This window comes from Vipera berus (genome assembly GCF_964194415.1).
Source record: "Vipera berus genome assembly, chromosome: 2".
Lineage (NCBI taxonomy): Eukaryota > Metazoa > Chordata > Lepidosauria > Squamata > Viperidae > Vipera > Vipera berus.
Genome location: NC_138203.1, coordinates 231,776,063 through 231,796,944, shown reverse-complemented (window position 1 = coordinate 231,796,944; position 20,882 = coordinate 231,776,063). Strand labels below are relative to the sequence as shown.

At 39.7% G+C, this 20,882-nt stretch overlaps 1 protein-coding gene across 1 annotated transcript in view; it reads right to left on the bottom strand.

The window, feature by feature from the left end:
- CACNA2D3 (calcium voltage-gated channel auxiliary subunit alpha2delta 3) overlaps nucleotides 1-20,882 on the bottom strand; it is a gene marked incomplete at its 5' end in the record, with an annotated part of 625,719 nt that overhangs the window by 55,453 nt on the left and 549,384 nt on the right. The window contains 3 exons of the mRNA XM_081319069.1: nucleotides 301-363; nucleotides 1,932-1,976; nucleotides 2,531-2,592. Coding sequence (XP_081175195.1) covers nucleotides 301-363; nucleotides 1,932-1,976; nucleotides 2,531-2,592 — 170 coding nt within the window. The remainder of the gene's footprint in view (nucleotides 1-300; nucleotides 364-1,931; nucleotides 1,977-2,530; nucleotides 2,593-20,882) is intronic.

The window sequence follows — 20,882 nt, the reverse complement described above, 5'->3', positions numbered from 1 at the left end:
AAGGCCTGGAGGAACGTTGTCCATAGGGTCGCAATGGGTCGGACACGACTTCGCAGCTAACAACAACAAACCAAGTTTTATGAGCTTAAAAACAGAGCCACCAAATGAAAATACTTTATTCCAGATCATCAAAAAGGAAATTATTTTAGACCCTCTGAAAAGAAAACTTCATGCTTTGGGGCAAGTCATCTTTTTAATACTCTTTTCATCTCATGCTATTCATTATTTCTATATACCACTGGGAAAAGGCATCGCATAACTTTGGATTTTTGAGAAGGCAAGAATCAGATTTCTACTTACCTGTGTGTAGTCTTCTGAAACTAATATAAATCCATTATTATCAATGAGGTAACAGTTAATATTCTGTAAAGTCACAAAAATGTGTGTAAGTCTTTGATTTCAATATTGTATTTTTCAGTTAAGGAAGAAATAATATTCCTGTTTTGATTTTAAAAATAAATCTGTAGTGCAGTGACTGAAGAAAACTTCACTGAGATTCAAGTTGTCTATCAGTGTAATGATCTTGGAAAAAGGAAACTGGAGAAATGTGACAAAGTGCAAGAGTAGACAAACAGATATCATAGGGTTTAATCCACTTGTTTCATGAAGTGACTTTTCGAGAAAGGAAAACTGTGTACAAAGAAGCACATTTATGGAATAAAAAACTGTAGATACCAGTATGTACTAGAACAGGGGTGTCAAACTCAATTTCATTGAGGGCCGCATCAGCATTGCGGTTGCCCTCAGGGGGCCGGGTGGGTATGACCTGGGTGGGTGTGGCCTACTGGGTGGGCGTGTCTAGAGTGCGTATGGCCTACTGGGTGGGCATGGCCAACTCTACATCGTTGGCATCAAGGGTGCCTATGGGGGCCTGGGCAGGAGTGGGACAGATCTGAGGGTCTCTGGCAGGAGGAGGGTCTCTGGGCCAGGGCGAAGGCAGTGGGGCCCGTTCCCTCACTGTTTCCAGGATGGCTTCGCGGGCCACATGAAACCACTTCGCGGGCCGGATCCGGCCCCCGGGCCTTGTGTTTGACATGTCTGTACTAGAATATATATGAGGTTTCTGAAAAGAGCCAAAACTGTAACTTAAACAATAAATGCATTGTACTTCTACATTTTTCTAAACCAAGAAATGACAATTGATACTGAAATTAATAATTCTTTCACATATACTTTTAATTGGTGCATTTTAAATTTATACTGACAGATCAAAGTTTTTTCTCAAAAGGTAGACATAAGGGCAGTTAACAGAATATTCACTTGAAAAACATGTATATGTATATATATATATATATATATATTGTCTGAAAAATCAGAATAAGAGTATCCTCTCAAACATATTTATTCTTAACATTCAGACTTGGAAGTTTGAATAAAAAGAACTTTATTTTAAAAATGCTACTCATTGAAAAGATATTGGCTGCCACATTAAAAGGCAGATTAGTCCTTCAGCAAGACTAAACAGTAAATCATTTCCTGAACTATGCCACTTCAGGTTTTAGTTAAATTGTGGCGGCATAGTTAAATATTTTTCCATCAAACACATATACACACAGTCAATAAAAATATCACGTCAAGGAGAAGACTGGAGTAGATTATTTTTCAAACGTCAATGATTTTTTTTTACACTAAATATTTTCCTTTTGGAAACATTCAGACGTGATATAGCACAGTCCATATTTACTACCACATCCATAGTAAATGAGACTTTAGTTTCGAACAAGCAAATACTCAAAGCTAATTCTCCATGTCATCTTCTAAAATTACACCTCAGTTTCATAATCATGCATCAGTCTACCCAGTAGATAGAATATCTTTTCTAAACAGAAACTTATTTGTTTCATTTTAGTATGAATACATGCTTTGCATAATTGTCTGCAGTTTCATGGCTAAGAAAAATTGGCTGTGCATGCAGGAAATATCTTGCTTACCTCATCATCACAGCTTATGGAACATCGGCCATCAAGGGATGTGCACTGCAGGACGAGAAGATGGGTAGCATTGAACACAGGTTTAGAATTTTCATCTTCTAAATGCAGAGAAATCTGTAACTTTTAGATATGATGTGGTGTGCAATAAAATAAGTATTTATTTTTTGTGTGTTGGGTTCATAAGCCTTAATGGTAACATGGATCAATTAATTCACTGTTGCAAAATAAGAAACTGAGTCAACCCAAAAGTGCTCTATATTTGAACGCAACGAATATCTCTCTGATCCAAAAATGTTTTCAGACATTTGGAAGAACTGTTGGAAATGAGAAATCAATCTACGTCATCCACATTTGATGACTTGTGCACCAAATTTTGAGTGGGTTCTCTTGGCACTTGTGTTAAACTCAACTCAAAAAATAAATCCTGGCTCATTAGTCTGTTTAAACCTAACTTCATCTTTAACTGGCAGAAAATGTTTTGGTAAATAAATTCCATCATATGGCCACCATCATCAAAGGATGGAATTTACTCCTGATTCTCTCCAGCTTTATTGCTAGCCAGTGACACAAGGTTTTTTAAATATTCAATAATAACATACCTGTCTACTGGCAGTCCAAAATTTCCTTTGGAAAAACTCCAGTTTCATCTGGATACCTACAGCTGATTGAAATGATGAACAATAGGTATTTTATAAGCTGTTTTCATACAGAGATTTAAAAGTCCATTTTTTATAATCTGAAAAGTGTAACATAAGAGCAGGTAGCTATGCAATTTTACAACAAATAAAAGTGGACAACGAAGTGGGCACAAGTAAAATTTAACAAATAGATTTTCAAACTTAGGGGGTCAGAAATGTAAGTAGGGATTTGAGTAGACACAAAGTTCTTTACCTGGTATTAAACATCTCTGATTGATTCACTCTAACCTCATTTGGAACCTAGTTGGGATTCTTTAGCAAATCTATTATTAAGGAGCCCTAAACAATTCTATCTAAAACTCAAATACTTTGGCCACCTAATGAGAAGGAAGGACTCACTGGAGAAGAGCCTAATGCTGGGAAAGATTGAGGGCAATAGAAGAAGGGGACGACAGAGAATGAGGTGGCTGGATGGAGTCACTGAAGCAGTAGGCGTGAGCTTAAATGGACTCCAGCAGATGGTAGAGGACAGGAAGGCCTGGAGGAACGTTGTCCATAGGGTCGCGATGGGTCGGACACGACTTCGCAACTAACAACAACAAACAATTCTATATTAATCCTAATGTCTCCAAATAGGAATCTAGATTCCTGCATAGTTCTGAGCAAATGTGGCAATACCTTGGAGTCAAGATTTGATCCTAAAGTGGTTTGTATTTCATTTTCTAAGAAAAGTCTTCACTATTTTCTACTATAACTCATAGATAAGCCAAGAATTTTAGGCCCCAAGCTGCAGCTCCAAAACTGGGTTGGTTTATCTATGCATTGCATCAGCAGTTATACTTTTTTAAAGTATTATATATACTTGAGGACAAGCCAAACCAAAATATCATGAAAAATATGTCACCTGCAGATAAGGTAATTGTGAAAATTTAAAACAAAATATGAAAATGATGTCCTTCAGAATATATTCAAAAGGCATACAATTTTAAGAGTCAGCTTATCTGCAGGGGACAGGTTTTTCATAATGTTTTGGTTAAAAATTCAAGCGTCAACTCATCCTCAGCCTTGCTTATCTGCTTTAAGAACAATAATTGAAGTATAAATAGCCTAAGGAATAAAAATAGCAAGCATTTTAATTACATTTCTAATTATGTCAACTACATTCCCTTTATGTGGGCTGAACTCTTATTTTATTGATACATGTTGTTTCTCTACAGAAAAGTGGATGTGGTTTGTTCCCTTGGATTTTTAAAAACTGTCTTGCCCATAGTTGCTAGCAAGGACATTGCACAAATATATAAAGGGGCAGGCCTTCCTTTAAACATTCATATCAGCCATCTTGTCCCTGGGTCTCCTCTACTGCAGGTGCTTCTGAGTTCTAGTAATGCCAAGCAGTTTCCCATCCAAGTACTAACTAGACCTGATCCTACTAAGCTCCTAAGCTTAGATAGGTTTCAGGAAGAACTGTCACTTGCTGAGACTAACTAATGAGCTTATATAATTCTTTTGAAATATTAACCCCTGAAAAAAAGTTTAAAACCTGGGTTGGGCTGTGCAAAACTGTTACTTCATGAGAATGGGGTAAAGTGAGAACTATTGGTTTACTTTTATTGGTTTCAGTCTCACTTTAATGACTGGTTTGGTGCTGTTTTAAATGGATTATGTAGGAAATCAAATATCAGGTAGAGTCTTTTGATCTATTTCAGCTTGCTATTATTCAGGCAGAACACCTGTCATTTCAGTGGGAATTTTACTTGTTTAAAATAGCATGACTAGATTTATCTCTATTTTCCCAGGTGTGCAATCCACTATGATATCTTACACTTTTTGCACATTGGACACAGATACCATCAACTTAACTATAATATTTGGGATGCAAAACTGAGACTGTGGACTCAAAACAATAGCATGATTAAATAAATGTTTTACATGATATTTTGATGGTATAAAATAATAAACAAAACCATTTCTCCCACATGAATTTCATTGGGTCAATGAACAGATTTGCTTCAGAGGATGAGAATTAATTTTTAATTCAAGTAGCTACACTGGAATGTAGTACAAATTTTCTTTCAAATCTCAGAGGTAAACATGTTATAAGTTTTATATAGGAAACTGTATATAAAGAGTTGAAGTACCTAAATTGGTGTATTATTTTGTTCTCTACAGTAAATGTTTAGATGATATCATATTCTAAGGACTAGTCAAATATATTTCAATCTTTTTGAAGTCAGCATCTGAAGTAAATAGCTGTCCACAACACTCTGTAATCTAAAAAATAATGCATTAAGAATTTATGTGTTCCTGCCTTTCTTCCAGGAATTTGAAACTCTTACAGAGGTTTCTCCAGGCATTTTATTTCCTATAATAACAAACCTGTGAGGTAGATTAAGCTGTAAGTGACTGGCCCAAAGCCACCTTGTCAGTTTCCAGGGCTGAGGGTGGACTGATTCCCTCCACTCCTAAACAATATTATAATCACCTCACCATCCTTAGAACAAAGTAAAATGAATAATCAAAATAGAGATCTCTGAAGGATATTTTACAACAATTAAGCTGCCTTTAATGCAGTTTAGAAAGCAGAAGCCTGGTACAGTGACCCTTCAAGTTACTGGATCAGTTGTGGGACAGGGTGTCAGGTTCAAAGAATCAGGACCATCCATTAAATTGTATTTAAATTAATTAATTTAAATTAATTTATTCAAGCCTATTCACAAGAATCTGGTCAACTAAACTGGCACCAGGTAATGGTCAACTGAATTCAAGGCAGATTGGACTTGGACCGCTTGTGGAAACCCAACACTCTAAACTGAAGATGCAATTAATTCTTTCCCCTTCCATCTCTGTTTGTTGTTCTCCTACACAGAGGTACCTATTATTCTAGTGATCCTCTAAACCAGGGAGTAAGACATCCATAACTACAGCTTTACACAAATGATACAAAGAAGCCATTTGCATATTTTACATCAAATGTCATTATACAGTTAATGTACACAACTGATAGAAAATAAAATAGGAATATTGTCCATAGTATCCAGACACCATTGCATTAAGGCCCCATTAAGTGAGGTTTCCTTATACAATTACAGCCCATTACTATACAGTACATATACACATCTATCTGAAAATAAGCTCCAAATTGGTCTGCAATACAGAGGGTTAAAACAAACAAACAAAAAACCCTAAATATTCTCCTATGCATTTCCTCATAATATTCTGATAAAGGAATCAGACAGTAGTTAAGTGGATAAATGCACATTTATTACAGTCATACACACAAACACAAATCAGTCGCAGATACGGGCCCCACATCTTCTGTGTACAAAAATGAGGAAACATTTGTTCCTCTATTTTTAATAAGGATGCTGACATGCTGACATTTATGGAGGAGATTACCTGTTAAGAGATATACAGGGTAAATTCCTTAAAAGCAGCTTATCATTTGTTATCATTATCCTCTGTTAGGCATTTCTGTATTTAACATTTGTACAAAATATGTGGCATTTTCTAATCTCTGCAAAGGATAGTACAACTCTATTTCATACAGTGATCTTTAGTGCTCAATATAAACATAAAGTACTTACTATATTGGCTGAGAGCCTGCTAGCCTGAAGTACTCTGCTCTTTCATTTTAAGCCATGTTAAAATACAAAGTCATTAATTACATCCCAGAAAGATGTTGATGCAAACGGCAATGTTAGGATTTTCTTTTTTATAATCTGCATTCATCTTATGGCCCGTCAAAAAAATTTTAAGATTAGGGCAGTTGTATTTGTAATTAATTGCAGGTGTGCCAGGTAAGGTTCCATTGACGTTAACTTCAGAGGTTATATGATAATCACCAGATCCCAGAAAAGCTCCTGATTTTGAAATTGCTTTTTACAATATTTCCCTGAAGCATTAAGAACAGAGAAGCATAAGACCTCATCCTGGATTGCTGGTTAAAGTGGGTGGCACCTGCTTAGCTTCAATCATTTAAAGTCATCAACAAAAATGCAGCATGTTGTGTGTTACTAAAGTGAATGTTTTTTTGCTTCTTTTTCAAATGTTATTAATTTGGTATATTTGTACTAGAAAAAAAGGACCATGTCTCCATAAATGAAGATCCAACCTCTTTCTGGATTGAGCAGGAATATCTAAAAGACGGTTCTAAATTCAGATAATGAACAGCTGGGAACTCTGATGCCAAGAAAACATGTCCCTTGGTTCTCTATTGCAAGGGTTCAAACATAGGTTCCCTAAAACCGACCTTGTTTTTTTTTGCACTTTCACCATTCACTGAAGTAAATTGTATAATTATAATATTACCAATTTATGAATTCATACTATCACAAACATTCCACAATATTCGTACATTCTGGCTTACATTTTAGCCTCTTCATTTATACCTTTATTTCCATAAATAGAGTATTTCATCTTTCCATTTTTCTTTGATTTAAAGTCACAACATAACTATTTTTTCTTTCATTTCATTTATTAATTCATTACTCCTCCTATATTTGACATTGCAGTCTTCTTTATAAGATCACAGAATATAAAGGTTGGAAAAGATTATGGAGTTCATTAATCCAGCCCTCTAACTGGTACAGGAATCCACTACTATGACATTTCTGCAAAATGGTCATTTAATCATTAAGCATTTTGAATTAAATAAATCATATCTTCCATAAGCAGTTGGAAGATAACAGCTTTATTTAGTTCAAAATGTTTGCTGAAGTTGAAAATGTTACCTGATGTTCTACTAAAATGTACAGCCTTGTCAATTAATAAGCTTTCTAGAACACTGATGGTGAATCTTTTGGGCTCAGGGTTTCAAAAATTTGGGAAGTTCTTAACTTGATTCTGCTGATGTGTCCTCTCTCCCCCAACAGAAGAGAAACAATCTTTTACATATTTATTTATAATTCAATCCACCCAAACTCAAAAGCTGACTTTAGACAATTGCTGAAAGTGTGCTCCTTTTACAGACTGCAGTCACATATATCCATTGCCCTTGCCACTTGAAAATGAGCTTCACTTTGTAAACAATCATCCTGTGGATTGGAAGACAACTGAACTGTGCAGCTGCCTATCACATTTTGCAAGTTGCTTTCTCTTTCATGTCACAACCAATCACAGTTCTGAAGATGACAGATCAGGGAAAAATGGCGAGAATCTATTTTAAGCTTTGAGTGGTGCAGAGTCACATATTTCTTATATTTGTGTTCATTCAGTTTCTTTGGTAACTCAGACAAGGAGAATAGTTGTTGTCCAATGTTGGTGAACATTGGCATGTCATCTAAAATATTATGACATGTCATCTATGACATGTGTGACATAGGTTTGTCACCATTGTTCTAGAACCACAAATCAATTACATCTTCTACAAAACAGTTCGTCAAATATGACAAAGCAACTATGCTTCCACACAGTTGTCAAGTATTAATTATTCCATCTCCACAAAAAGCAAGATTCTTCCCAGAAGTTTCAGTAAAACTTCCCAAATTTCACTGACAGAAAATACTTAAGATTTCAGAAATTTTACCAAGAGAACAATTTTCCTACATTATTGGATACCCTCACAGCCCAGAGATTGGCATTGCATTGTTTCCTAGATTGATTTATTCCCTCTCTGTAGGACTGGTCACCATCGCTTGATTTATCTTTAGTGTAGTAGAGGCTGAAAACCTTTCCTTTGTATATTTTTCTTTCCAGTCTCTAAGGGTTATAGCAGCAAAAAAATTATGTAGCTTCATAAACAAATAATCATTGGGAAAGTTCTAGACTCTATTCTGAAGCTTCAAAAAAAGGGGGGGTATTTTATAGGTATGGTCCTTCTCCCCAACCTATTGTTCTTCATTATCTTTAATACAATGGAGGGTGGTTAGAATCTTTCACCTTCTTCTCCAGGAGGGCAATCAATTTGCACTTTAAGCATATGTAACTCATAAGATCTTCTAGGAAGAAACCAAAAGTAGCATATAACCTCTACAAGAGCAATTCTTTTCACCTCTATGTTCCATAAAGAAAGCAATACTACTAAACAACTCACCTCTGATCTCCTCTGCAAAACTTCTATTTGGTCTCCCTGTTCACTTGCTTGGTGAGCTTGTTCTATGGAACATGACTCCTAGAGCTTTTCTGACACTAACCCAGTAAGAAGCAATCTGTAATGCCTTTTAAGATTCAAAAAGACCAGAAATCGATTAGAAAAAAAAGAGGTTAGGAGGGAATCTAGTACTGTAATTCCCATCTTTTGCTACCTTTAACTGAGTCAAAGATTTGACCTTGCTTGCTGATCCTCATATACATAACTTTCCAATGCTCCATTTCCTGCTGTATCATGAAAGTACAAAACAGATATAAACAGAATTTTATTTTCTGTCTGCAGAGTTGCTATATTTAAAGACACTGCATTGCAGAGAAACTACATAATAATATAGTAAAATCATGTTCTTGAGTTACAATTGTTGGCTTTTGAAATGGAGCTGTCTTAGACTGTGCTTACTGATTGTGGCAATAAAATCATCAAATCAATATTTCAACAGAGTTTCTCTATTCTAACCTTCTTAAACTATATGGACAAAGGCCTGTCTGTTTAATAAACTCAATGCGTCTGATGATAGACTGTTTTGTTTAAGGGATACTAACTGAGGCCACTGTTTCCTAACAGCCTTACCAGGAAAAAAAACATTTATAGCAATGCTTTTATTCCAACAGACCTTCAAAAATAATCCTCACTTTCATCCCTTTTAATCACTAAAGAACAGGAACCATCAGCACTGCCATTTCTTATCTAACAAAGCCTGCACTTACTACTCTTACAACAATACTGTAATCTCCTAAACTAATTGACAAAACCCATCTTTCTTTAGTGCAATTTCTGCAGGCATGCTACATCTGGAGTTCTTAAAAATGCCTACTCATAGGAAAAGTATGGAACCAGGGTGGTCCACAGACAGAGGCATAGTAAATCTGCTGAAATATAGATGTGTGGCATAAAAGATGTATTCACTTCAAAAATCAGGAATCTGAAATAGTCACTTGTAACCCAAATATCTCCCCCCCACACACTTCTTAATACACCCTTCTATGTCTCACTTCTCCTACACATAGGATTTTGCACCAGAAAAAGAAATGAGTTGATTGACTGAAGCATCCAGATTAGAACAACCAAGGAACTCCCCTTCTGCATATTTTTGAAGGCTAAACTGAATAAATTATCAGAGGTATCCCATCACCATTACGTCTGCAAACCATAACATAATATCTAAGTATGTAGAGCAGAACTTTTCAAGATAGACCATTGGAACTGGGTAACTAATAAATTCAACTACATACATAAATACATACATACACACACACACACACACACACATACATGTTAAGTGATTAAATCATTCTGTAAGTCTTTAAAGAATTGAATATTTTGCTTTAAAGGCTTCACTGACATCTACAAAATCTTCTTTAAGAACAGCTGGGATTCACTACCACTGGCTGAGGAGTTCTGGGAGTTGAAGTCCACAAGTCATAAAAGGGCCAAGTTTGAAGACCCCTGTGCTAAACCATAATTTTGGTTGCTTAATTTTGGCTTAATGTGATGCATTAATCTCTCTTTATCTATGCAGCCAAATGTAGACTGTTTCAGTACTATAGATAATTAATGTAGATATATTTCAATACTATTTCTTATTTTTATTTTCTTAAAATGACCCTATATTTCTGTTCATCCAGTACATCCCAGAATGTTAATCAGTTAATATATCATAAATAACAAACAATACAATAAAACTGCAGCATGCATAATAAAATGAGGGAGTGGCTTAAAGCATACAGCAACTCAAGACACTTCTCAAAAGCAAACAACTGTTCTTTAAAGTTTAGTGTTCTATTACAGAGGACCTGACCATGGCGTTTACAACTGAATCAAATATAATTCATTATCCTTGAGGTTATGAATAAGATTAGACAGCAGAAAATTCTTGCAATTGTTAGGCATCCATAAATCATGAAGTGACTATTTTAATCTATAGCAGGATTGTTTTTTCAAATGAATGAAATTTCATTTTTTTCTCTAAAAATTGATTTATTCCCACCATTAATATTCAAGCAAAATAAAGAACCCATTTAAGAAGAATTTTAAAATGTAAGAGATTTTTATGAGGGGATTAGAGTGTAGTCTGTTAACCTGGGCCAGGAAAAAGCTCCATTGGTTGATATGAGGAAATGCTATGCTACAGGATTCAGTTAAAATTAAAACAATTTGACCAGAACCCTATGCATCACCCTCAGCCCAAGGGCAAGTAACATCAGTACTTGTCTTTCAAAATTAACAAAATGAATGAGCAAAAAGCCATAAACAAAATCAGATTCTTTGCAACTTTAACTCTAGCCTGAATATTCTCTTCCACCTGGCACAAACTCTAAGGCATCTTTATTATGTGTTTGTTTTCTTTGACATAATTCTCAGATCTTTTTTAAGACTTTTGCCTTCTCAAAGTATGCAATCTAAAACAATCAACAGGTGGTATCCAGTCATACAACAGCTCTTGAAAAAGTAAAGTGATACTGTTAAAATAAAATAGTTTCAACGATCTGATAGCTGCAAATACCATAGAAGACATTTAATGAAAAGTCAACCAATGAGAAATAGTTTTTTAAATAAAAATATTAGTCCAAGCATACTAAGATGGCACTATCCATATCTGCCCCTTCATGGATTACTGCTTTGTCGTGGCGAAGGGGCTTGCGTAATTCAATGAAGCTATGAGCTATACCGTGCAGGGCCACCCAAGACGGAGAGAGAGTTCTGACAAAATGTGATCCACTGGAGAAGGAAATGGCAACCCACTCCAGTATCTTTGCCATGAAAACCCCATGAACAGTACCAAAAGGCAAAAAGATCTGACGCTGGAAGATGAGCCCCTCAGGTCAGAAGGCGTCCAATATGCTACTGGGGAAGATCAGAGGGCTAGTACTAGTAGCACCAGAAAGAATGAAGCGACTGGGCCAAAGCTGAAAGGACGCTCAGCTGTGGATATGTCTGGTAGTGAAAGGAAAGTCCGATGCTGTAAAGATTTTTTCCCCATAGGAGCCTGGAATGTAAGATCTATGAATTAAGGCAACTGAACGTGGTCAAACAAGAGATGAGAAGACTGAACATTGACATCTTAGGAATCAGCAAACTAAAATGGACAGGAATGGGTGAATTTAACTCAGATGACCATCAGGTATACTATTGTGGGCAAGAATCCCTCAGAAGAAATGGAGTAGCCTTCATAGTCAATAAAAGAGTAGGAAAAGCAATACTGGGATACAATCCTCAAAATGACAGAATGATCTCAGTTTGAATCCAAGGCAAACCATTCAGTATCACAGTAGTCCAAGTCTATGCCCCAACCACTGGTGCTGAAGAGGATGAAATTGACCGGTTCTATGAAGCCCTACAGCACCTTATAGAACTAACACTAAAAATGATGTCCCTATCATCATGGGGAATTGGAATGCTAAAGTAGGAAGCCAAAAGATAACTGGAATAACAGGCAAGTTTGGCCTTGGAGTACAAAATGAAGCAGGGCACAGGCTGATAGAATTTTGTCAATTCATAGCAAACACTCTTTTCCAACAACCCAAGAGATAGTTCTACACATGGACATCACCAGATGGTCAACACAGAAATCAGATTGACTATGTGCTCTGCAGCCAAAAATGGAGAAGCTCTATACAGTCAGTAAAAACAAGACCAGGAGCTGACTATGGCTCGGACCATGACCTTCTTGTTGCAAAATTTAGGGTTAAACTGAAGAAAGTAGGGAAAAGCACTAGGTCACTCAGGTATGAACTAAATCATATCCCTGTTGAATGTCCAGTAGAGGTGACAAATAGATTTAAGGAATTAGATCTGATAGACAGAGTGCCTGAAGAACTATGGATGGCAGTTTGCAACATTGTACAAGAGGTAGCAACTAAAACCATCCCAAAGAAAAAGAAATGCAAGAAAGCAAAATGGCTGTCTGAGGAAGCTTTGCAAATAGCTGAGGAAAGGAGGGAAGTGAAAGACAATGGAGAAAAAGAAAGATATACCCAATTGAATGCAGAATTCCAGAGAATAGCTAGAAGAGATAAGAATGCCTTCTTAAATGAATAGTGCAAAGAAATAGAAGAAAACAATAGAATAGGGAGGACTAGAGATCTCTTCAAGAAAATTAGAGAGATGAAGGGAACGTTTCCTGCAAAAATGGGCATGATAAAGGACCAAAATGGCAGGGACCTAACAGAGGCAGAAGAGATTAAAAAGAGGTGGAAAAAATACACAGGAGAACTATACAAGAATGAGCTTAATGTCCCTGATAATCACAATGAGGTGGTCACTGACCTCGAGCCAGACATCCTAGAATGTGAAGTGAAGTGGGCCTTAGAAAAACTGAGCAACTAGAGATCAAATTGCCAACATCATGGAGAAAGCTAGGGAGTTTCAGAAAAACATCTACTTCTGCTTCATTGACTATGCTAAAGCATTTGATTGTGTGGATCACAACAAACTGTGGCAAGTTCTTAAAGAGATGAGAGTACCAGACCATCTTATTTGGCTCTTGAGAAACCTATATGTGGGTCAAGAAGCAACAGTGAGAACTGGACATGGAATCACTGATTGGCTCCAAATTGGGAAAGGAGTCCGGCAAGGCTGTATACTGTCACCCTGCCTGTTTAACTTATATGCACAGCACATCATGAGAAAGGCCGAGCTAGATGAATCAAAAGTTGGAATTAAGATTGCCGGGAGAAATATCAACAACCTAAGATATGCAGATGATACCACTCTAATGGCAGAAAGTGAAGAAGAACTTATTTATTTATTTATTTTATTACATTTATATACCGCCCTTTCCCTGAGGACTCAGGGCGGTTTACAGGGAATTAAAAACCACAATACAAAAGTTAAAACCAGTTTAAAAAAGATTAAACTTAACCCTGTGCAAATAAAACCCCAGTTAAAATAAATTAATCCTCAGCCTGGGCCAGAGAGCTCAAAGAGCCAGGTCTTCAGGCCCCGGCGGAATGAACGGAGGTCGGGGGCAGTCCTCAGCTCCACTGGCAGCTGGTTCCAGAGGGCAGGCGCCCCCACTGAGAAGGCCCTATCCCTGGGTGTTACCCACCGGCAATCTCTTACCGGTGGGACCCTGAGCAGACCCTCCCTGTGGGAGCGCACTGGACGAAGGGCACTTGATGCTGGCAGCAGGTGTTCCCTCAAATACCCCGGACCCAAGCCATGTAGGGCTTTATAGGTAATGACCAGCACCTTGACTTTCACCTGGAGGGCAACCGGAAGCCAATGCAGCTCGCAGAGTAGAGCTGTTACATGGGAGTATCGGGAGACCCCCATTACAACTCGCGCGGCCGCATTCTGCACCAGTTGAAGCCTCCGAGTGGTCCTCAAGGGCAGCCCCATGTAGAGAGCGTTGCAGTAGTCCAAACAGGAGGTCACGAGCGCATGAGTAACTGTGCGTAGGGCATCTCGGTCCAGATAGGGATGCAACTGGCGCACCAGGCGAACCTGGGCAAAAGCCCCCCTGGTCACGGCTCCTATGTGGTCTTCAAAATTGAGTCGTGAATCCAGGAGGACACCCAAGTTGCGAGCCCTATCAACGGGGGGTAACACCTCACCCCCCATCGTTAGAGATGGAATAGTCTGGTTGACCCGAGATGCCGATATGCACAGCCACTCAGTCTTGGCGGGATTGAGACGAAGCCTGTTTCTCCCCATCCAGACCTGGACCGCCTCCAGGCAACGGGACATCACAGCGAGGGCATCACTGGGTTGGTTCGGGGCGGAAAGAAAAAGTTGGGTATCATCAGCGTACTGATGATACCCCACCCCGAAACTACAAATGATCTCGCCCAGCGGCTTCATATAGATGTTGAACAGGAGGGGCGAGAGAACCGACCCCTGAGGAACTCCACAAATGAGAGGCCTCGGGGCGGATCTCTGCCCTCCCGCCCACACCGACTGCGAGCGGCCCAGGAGATAGGAGGAGAACCACCGTAAAACGGCGCCTCCCACTCCCAACCCCCTGAGACGCCGCAGCAGGATACCATGGTCGATGGTATCGAAAGCCGCTGAGAGATCTAATAGGACCAGGACAGAGGAGCAACCCCTGTCCCTAGCCCTCCAGAGATCATTCACCAGCGCGACCAATGCCGTCTCCGTGCTGTGTCCGGGTCTGAAACCCGATTGGTACGGGTCCAGATAATCAGTTTCCTCCAGGAACAGAGGAAGCTGATGCGCCACCACACTCTCAACAACCTTCGCCAAAAAGTGAAGGTTGGAGACTGGACGATAGTTATTTAAAACAGCCGGGTCCAAAGCAGGCTTCTTGAGGAGGGGTCTCACCACCGCCTCCTTCAAGGCGGCAGGGAAGACACCCTCCTTCAAAGAAGCAGTTATTACTGCATGGAACCAGCCTCGTGTCCCCTCCCGGGCCGCATAAGCTAGCCAGGAGGGGCACGGATCCAACAAACAGGTGGTGGTGCTCAGTCTCCCCATGATCCTGTCCACATCATCAGGGGAAACAGGGTCGAACTCAGTCCAGATAACATGCTCAAGACCGCCCGATTCCTCCACATCAGACTCTGCCCAGTCAGAGTCCAGACCGGTCCGGATCTGAGCGATTTTGTCCGCCAGATGATGACTAAACTCCTCGGCTCGTCCCCGCAAGGGATCCTCTCTCACCTCCTGGTTAAGGAGGGAGCGAGTTACCCTAAACAGGGCGGCCGGGCGATTATCTGCGGACGCGATAAGGGCAGCAAAGTAGTTAGACTTCGCCGTCCTTATCGCCGCAAGATAAGACCTTATAAAGGTTCTTAACTGCAATCGGTCAGATTCGAATCGGCTGGACCTCCAACCGCTCTCTAGACCTCATCTCCGAAGCTTCATCTCCCGGAGCTCCACAGAGAACCATGGGGCCCAACGGGATCTGCGCCGGGTCAGAGGTCGCAAGGGTACAACGCAGTCAAGTGTCCCAGTGGCCGCCGTTTCCCAGGCATCCACCAGAGCATCGACTGGGCTGTGGGTAAGGGTGATGGGTATAGGCCCAAGCACCCTCTGGAACCATTCCGGGTACATTAGGCGCCTGGGGCGGAACCACCTGGTCGGTTCCGCCGCCCAGCGGCGGGAGGTGGCATAACGGAAAACCAGCCGCAGGAGGTAATGATCTGACCATGACAGGGGGGTGATGGTCGGTGAACCCCCACCCAGATCATCCAACCATTGTCCAGATAGGAACACCAGGTCGAGAGTATGATCCCCCACATGAGTCGGGCCCTCAATAACTTGGATCAGGCCCATGGCCATCATGGAGGCCATGAACTCCCGAGCTAACTCAGACGACCCTCCCAGTGACGGCAGGTTGAAGTCACCCAGGACTATAAGCCTGGGGAACTCCACCGCCAGCCCTGAGAGAGTGTCGAGCAGCTCGGGCAGGGCTGTTGCCACACAGCCAGGCGCCAGGTATGTGAGCAATAAGCCCAACTGAGCCCGAGGACCACATCTCAAGAGGAGGGATTCACTCCCGGCCATCTGGACAATGGTGGCCTCCCGCGGACACAGAGTCTCCCGAATAACCACTGCCACCCCACCACCCCTGCCCTGAGCCCGTGGCTGGTGTAGCACCCGGAAACCTGGAGGGCATAACTCGGTCAGAGGCACCCCTCCCTCCGAACCCAACCAAGTTTCCATAATGCACACTAGATCCGCACATTCCTCCTTGATCAGATCATGAATGAGGGGAGCTTTGTTAACGACGGATCTAGCGTTAAAACAGACCAGCCTGAGCTCAGGGACCTGATCACCCTCATCCCCGGGTAAGAGGGTGCTAACCGGAAGGTCGGAGCGCGCCACCGCTTGGAGATAGCGGGGGCGCGATCCCGGGTGTTGATATGGCCCTCCGTGCAAGCACCTGCTGCCATTCCCTATCGTCGTGGGGATTTGAAGCCCCACCCCAACATTCCCAGAACCAGCAGCCACCTCCCCCAACCCTGTCCCGTCAGGACCCCTAACAGGCCCAGGCTGAGTGCCGGTTAAAGATTCCCTCCCCACCCTCCCTAACCTTTTAAAATAACCGGCTAAAAATTTTATCAGGGGCCTCTTAGCACGTCTCAACTCGAGGCCCCTAGTTAAGCCCAGCCAACTAAAGCCCAACTAAAGCCCAACTAAAGAGCCTCTTGTTGCAGGTGAAGAAGTAGAGTGCAAAAGTTGGCTCAATTCCTGGCAAATAGATGGGGAAGAAATGGAGGCAGTGATAGATTTTATTTTCCTGGACTCCAAGATCACCGCAGATGGAGACTGCAGCCAAGAAATTAAAAGATGCTTGCTCCTAGGGAGGAAAGCCATGGCAAATCTAGACAGCATATTAAAAAGCAGAGACATCACCCTGCCAACAAAAGTGTGCATAGTCAAGGCTATGGTCTTCCCAGTTGCAATGTATGGCAGTGAAAGTTGGACCATAAGAAAGGCTGAGCACCAAATAATTGAGGCCTATGAACTATGGTGCTGGAGAAGACTATTGTGAATCCCTTGGACTGCAAGGCATTCAAATCGGTCAGTCCTAGAGGAGATCAACCCTGACTGCTCTTTAGAAGGCCAGATCCTGAAGTTAAAACTCAAATACTTCAGCCACCTAATGAGAAGGAAGGACTCACTGGAGAAGAGCCTAATGCTGGGAAAGGTTGAGGGCAAGAGAAGAAAGGGACGACAGAGAATGAGGTGGCTGGATGGAGTCACTGAAGCAGTAGGCATGAGCTTAAATGGACTCCAGAAGATGGTAGAGGACAGGAAGGCCTGGAGGAACATTGTCCATAGGGTCGCGATGGGTTGGACACGACTTCGCAACTAAAAATGCCATAATCTGACATAGTTGACATGCCTATGCTTAAAGAACAGTATACTTAACAGCACTCTGCCATTTTCATAAACAGCATGTAGTTTGTAGTGGATTTTATAAAAAATTGGACAATTTAGGAAATATTCAGCTGTAAAATCAGTATAATTATAATTTTCCCTTTGGAAAGTATTTAAAAAGAGAAGCATGATACATGATAGACATAGATATGGATAAATATAAATGATATAGAGATATAGAGATATCTCTAGAACCAACCAATCATCAGCAAGCAGAGATATTCAACATATCATTCATACTGAACAGTATCACAGAAATGTTCAACAGATTCGTATGTTAATGTCCTAGGAAATGCCACATAAAGTAGTAACACAGATATTTCATTTTCTATCTGGTTATCAAATTTATATACACTATTGATTAGACCATTATAGATTGCTAAAGCCAACTACTATGTAGTGGACTCAGTTACATATGTTAAATAAGTATGGATGAGACTGTATTCTGGACAGTTCTGGATAGCAACTCTGATTATGTTTTGGCAATGATTGTACTAACCAGGTCAATGGGAACTGTAGTTTCACCATACCCCATGTACCCTAGAAGACAGAACAATAGGGTTGAAAGGAACCTTGGAAGTCTTCTAGTGCAACCCGCTGCTCAAGCAGGAGATCCTATACCATTTTGGAAAAACAGTGGTTCAGTCTCTTCTTGAAAACCTCCAGGGATGGAGTACCCATAACTTCAGGAAGTAAGTCATTCCAATTATTAATTGTTCTCACTGACCACATGGTACCATGTTTTCCCGAAAGACCTACCGTGAAAATAAGCCCTAGCTTGATTTTTGGGGGTGGGCCTAATATAAGCCCTACTCCAAAAATAAGCCCTAGTTTTGGGGTGAGGCACATGCCTAAATATCAAGCTAAGGTGGGGTTGGGGGAGGTGGAGCTGCCCCATATACCATACACCCACTTACCATTGCAGCCAGGCGTCCCATCAATCGACACCTGCCTCATCTCACTGGCCCACTTCTGCGACACCCCCCTAGCCTGCATTTTGCTGTCAGAGGCTTTCCAGAAAGGCTTCTGCAACTGAGAACCGAGGTACAGATTCAATCCATAGCTTGGTTCTTATCTGCAGAGGTCTTTCTGGAAGGCCTCTAACAGTGAAATGCAGACTGGAGCTCCATTCTCAGCTGCAGAAGCATTTCCTTCAGGTGAAGAAGAAGTGGGCTGGCTAGACGGTGCAGTTGTTGCTGCCGCTGCGAGGTGAGACCATGCAAAAGACACCTTCTGAAAATAAGACCTGGTGCCTCTTTTGAAGGCTAAATAAATAAATAAATAAATAAATAAATAAATAAATAAATAAATAAATAAATAAATAAATAAATAAATAAATAAATAAGTAAGTAAGTAAGTAAGTAAGTAAGTAAGTAAGTAAGTAAGTAAGTAAGACCGGATCTTATTTTTGGGAAAACATGGCATATAGCTCTACTATAGAAATTGCCCACTACCCATTTAGGAAAAAAGGGATACATTTGTCAAACAGCCATTCAGAACAAGTTTGCTAGAGAAAAAGGAAAAAAGAAATATTGCAATGGTAGCCTTCAAGGGTATACTAAAAATATAATTTGAAAATTAAAGAATGAATTAAGAATAAAAAAAACTGTCAAGAAAACCTGAAAATCACCTTAGTGGTATTCATTTATACACTGAGGAAGATATCCTAAAAACTTGCTATATTTTCCCTCTCTCTTATATTAAAGTACTCTAAATATCCTACGTAAATTCTTTCACTTCTAGTCAAATTTTTCTCTCTCAAGGTAATCTCAACCCTACATTTCACTTTCCTGCTTCCCCTCAGTGCTCTGTTCTATTTCTTATTAAAAACCAACTTGATTTTTGAGGGTCTCCAATAAATGATAGTTTTTAATGTGAAGCACTTCAAAACAAGTCATTATTTTCACCGTGTAATAAAAATAATATACAGAAATAAATAATTTCAAAATTATTCTTAATATTTACCAAACAAATCAATAAAGGAAGCACTAGAAGTTAGAATACCCTGGTAGCTACTAGGTTGAAAGAAAACAAACAAACAAACATGAATGAATGAAAAGTCAAAGCTGGAGTCTCCTTTGATGTAAATTGGGTGATCTATCATGTCTAAAAATGAAATTAAGTTAAATGTATAGCTTTTAAGAAGAGACCAGAAATGATCTAAATAAACAACATGTTAATTCTATATTTAATCTCAGACATGTTTTTCTAATTCTCCTTTTTCTTGATCCCTTTTGTTGCTATTACTTTTATGTCAAGTTTCATCTGTTTCCATTTACGGTAACAACTATATGAACTTACTAATTAACTTTAATCATGCTTATCTCCCCAGCATTTTTCCGTATCTACAAAGATGTACATTGCACACAGCGCTCTATGCAAGCTGGGAATTGATTGATTGAGGCCTATGTGGCTGCCATCATGAAACAGGCAGACACATGAAATTTGATTTAAAGACTCTTGGCTACTTCTTTATTTAACTTGCAATTAAATGTAAGCTTAACCAGCCTTCTTAGATCCCTAGAATAGCACTAGACTCACAAGGCCCCCTTTCCGCAAACCAAAACACTGTTTCACAGGATAGATGGAGTGCAGAAAGCAATTCCTAGATCTGGCCCAAGTTGCCAAAACATTTATTCTCCACCTTAGAAGACTTCTGTCTCTTTCTGTTCTACAATGCACTTCATAACTACCATGTCAATAAGTTATATTTTGCAAGACTGGTGCTTATGTTAAAAAGTAAATAAAATCAAGCTGATTCCCTGAAGGAATTCAAAATGTAAGCAAAAGATAAGGAGCATTAAACCATGGTATGTCCAGCATAGAATACCTTTGCCTAACATTGGATAGATCAAATGACTTAGACCTAATTTTCCTCCTAGTAGCTAACTTTTGAAGGGGCAAACCTTATTCTTTTATGTACCAGTAGCTTTTGAGGAAATCTGAGCCAATGTCACAGACAAGAATAAAAGTTTTGAATCAGGTTCAGTATAATATAATACAATATCTGTGAGAAACCTCTGGCAGCATTTTTTTTTCTTTACAATTCATCATTTTCAAATCAATCAGCAGGTAAAAGAAATTGACATGCTACACACTCATATATAACCTAGCATTTATTGAAAATAATCTACGTATTCTGGAATAGTAATACAAAATTCAAGTCAAAAACTATGAGAAATAGATGCTTTACAGATCTATAGATCTATTTTTTCTAGAAAAGCCATTTAGAAATGCTTTTAATGGACTGGGCTTAACCCTTTTCATACCTGCTGTTACTCAATTTCAAGTCATTCACAAAATTTCCTTTCTGCTATTAGTTTCCAAACCTCAAGCTGTGTATGGAAACCAGTAAAGAAAAAAGTAATTTGGAGAAGC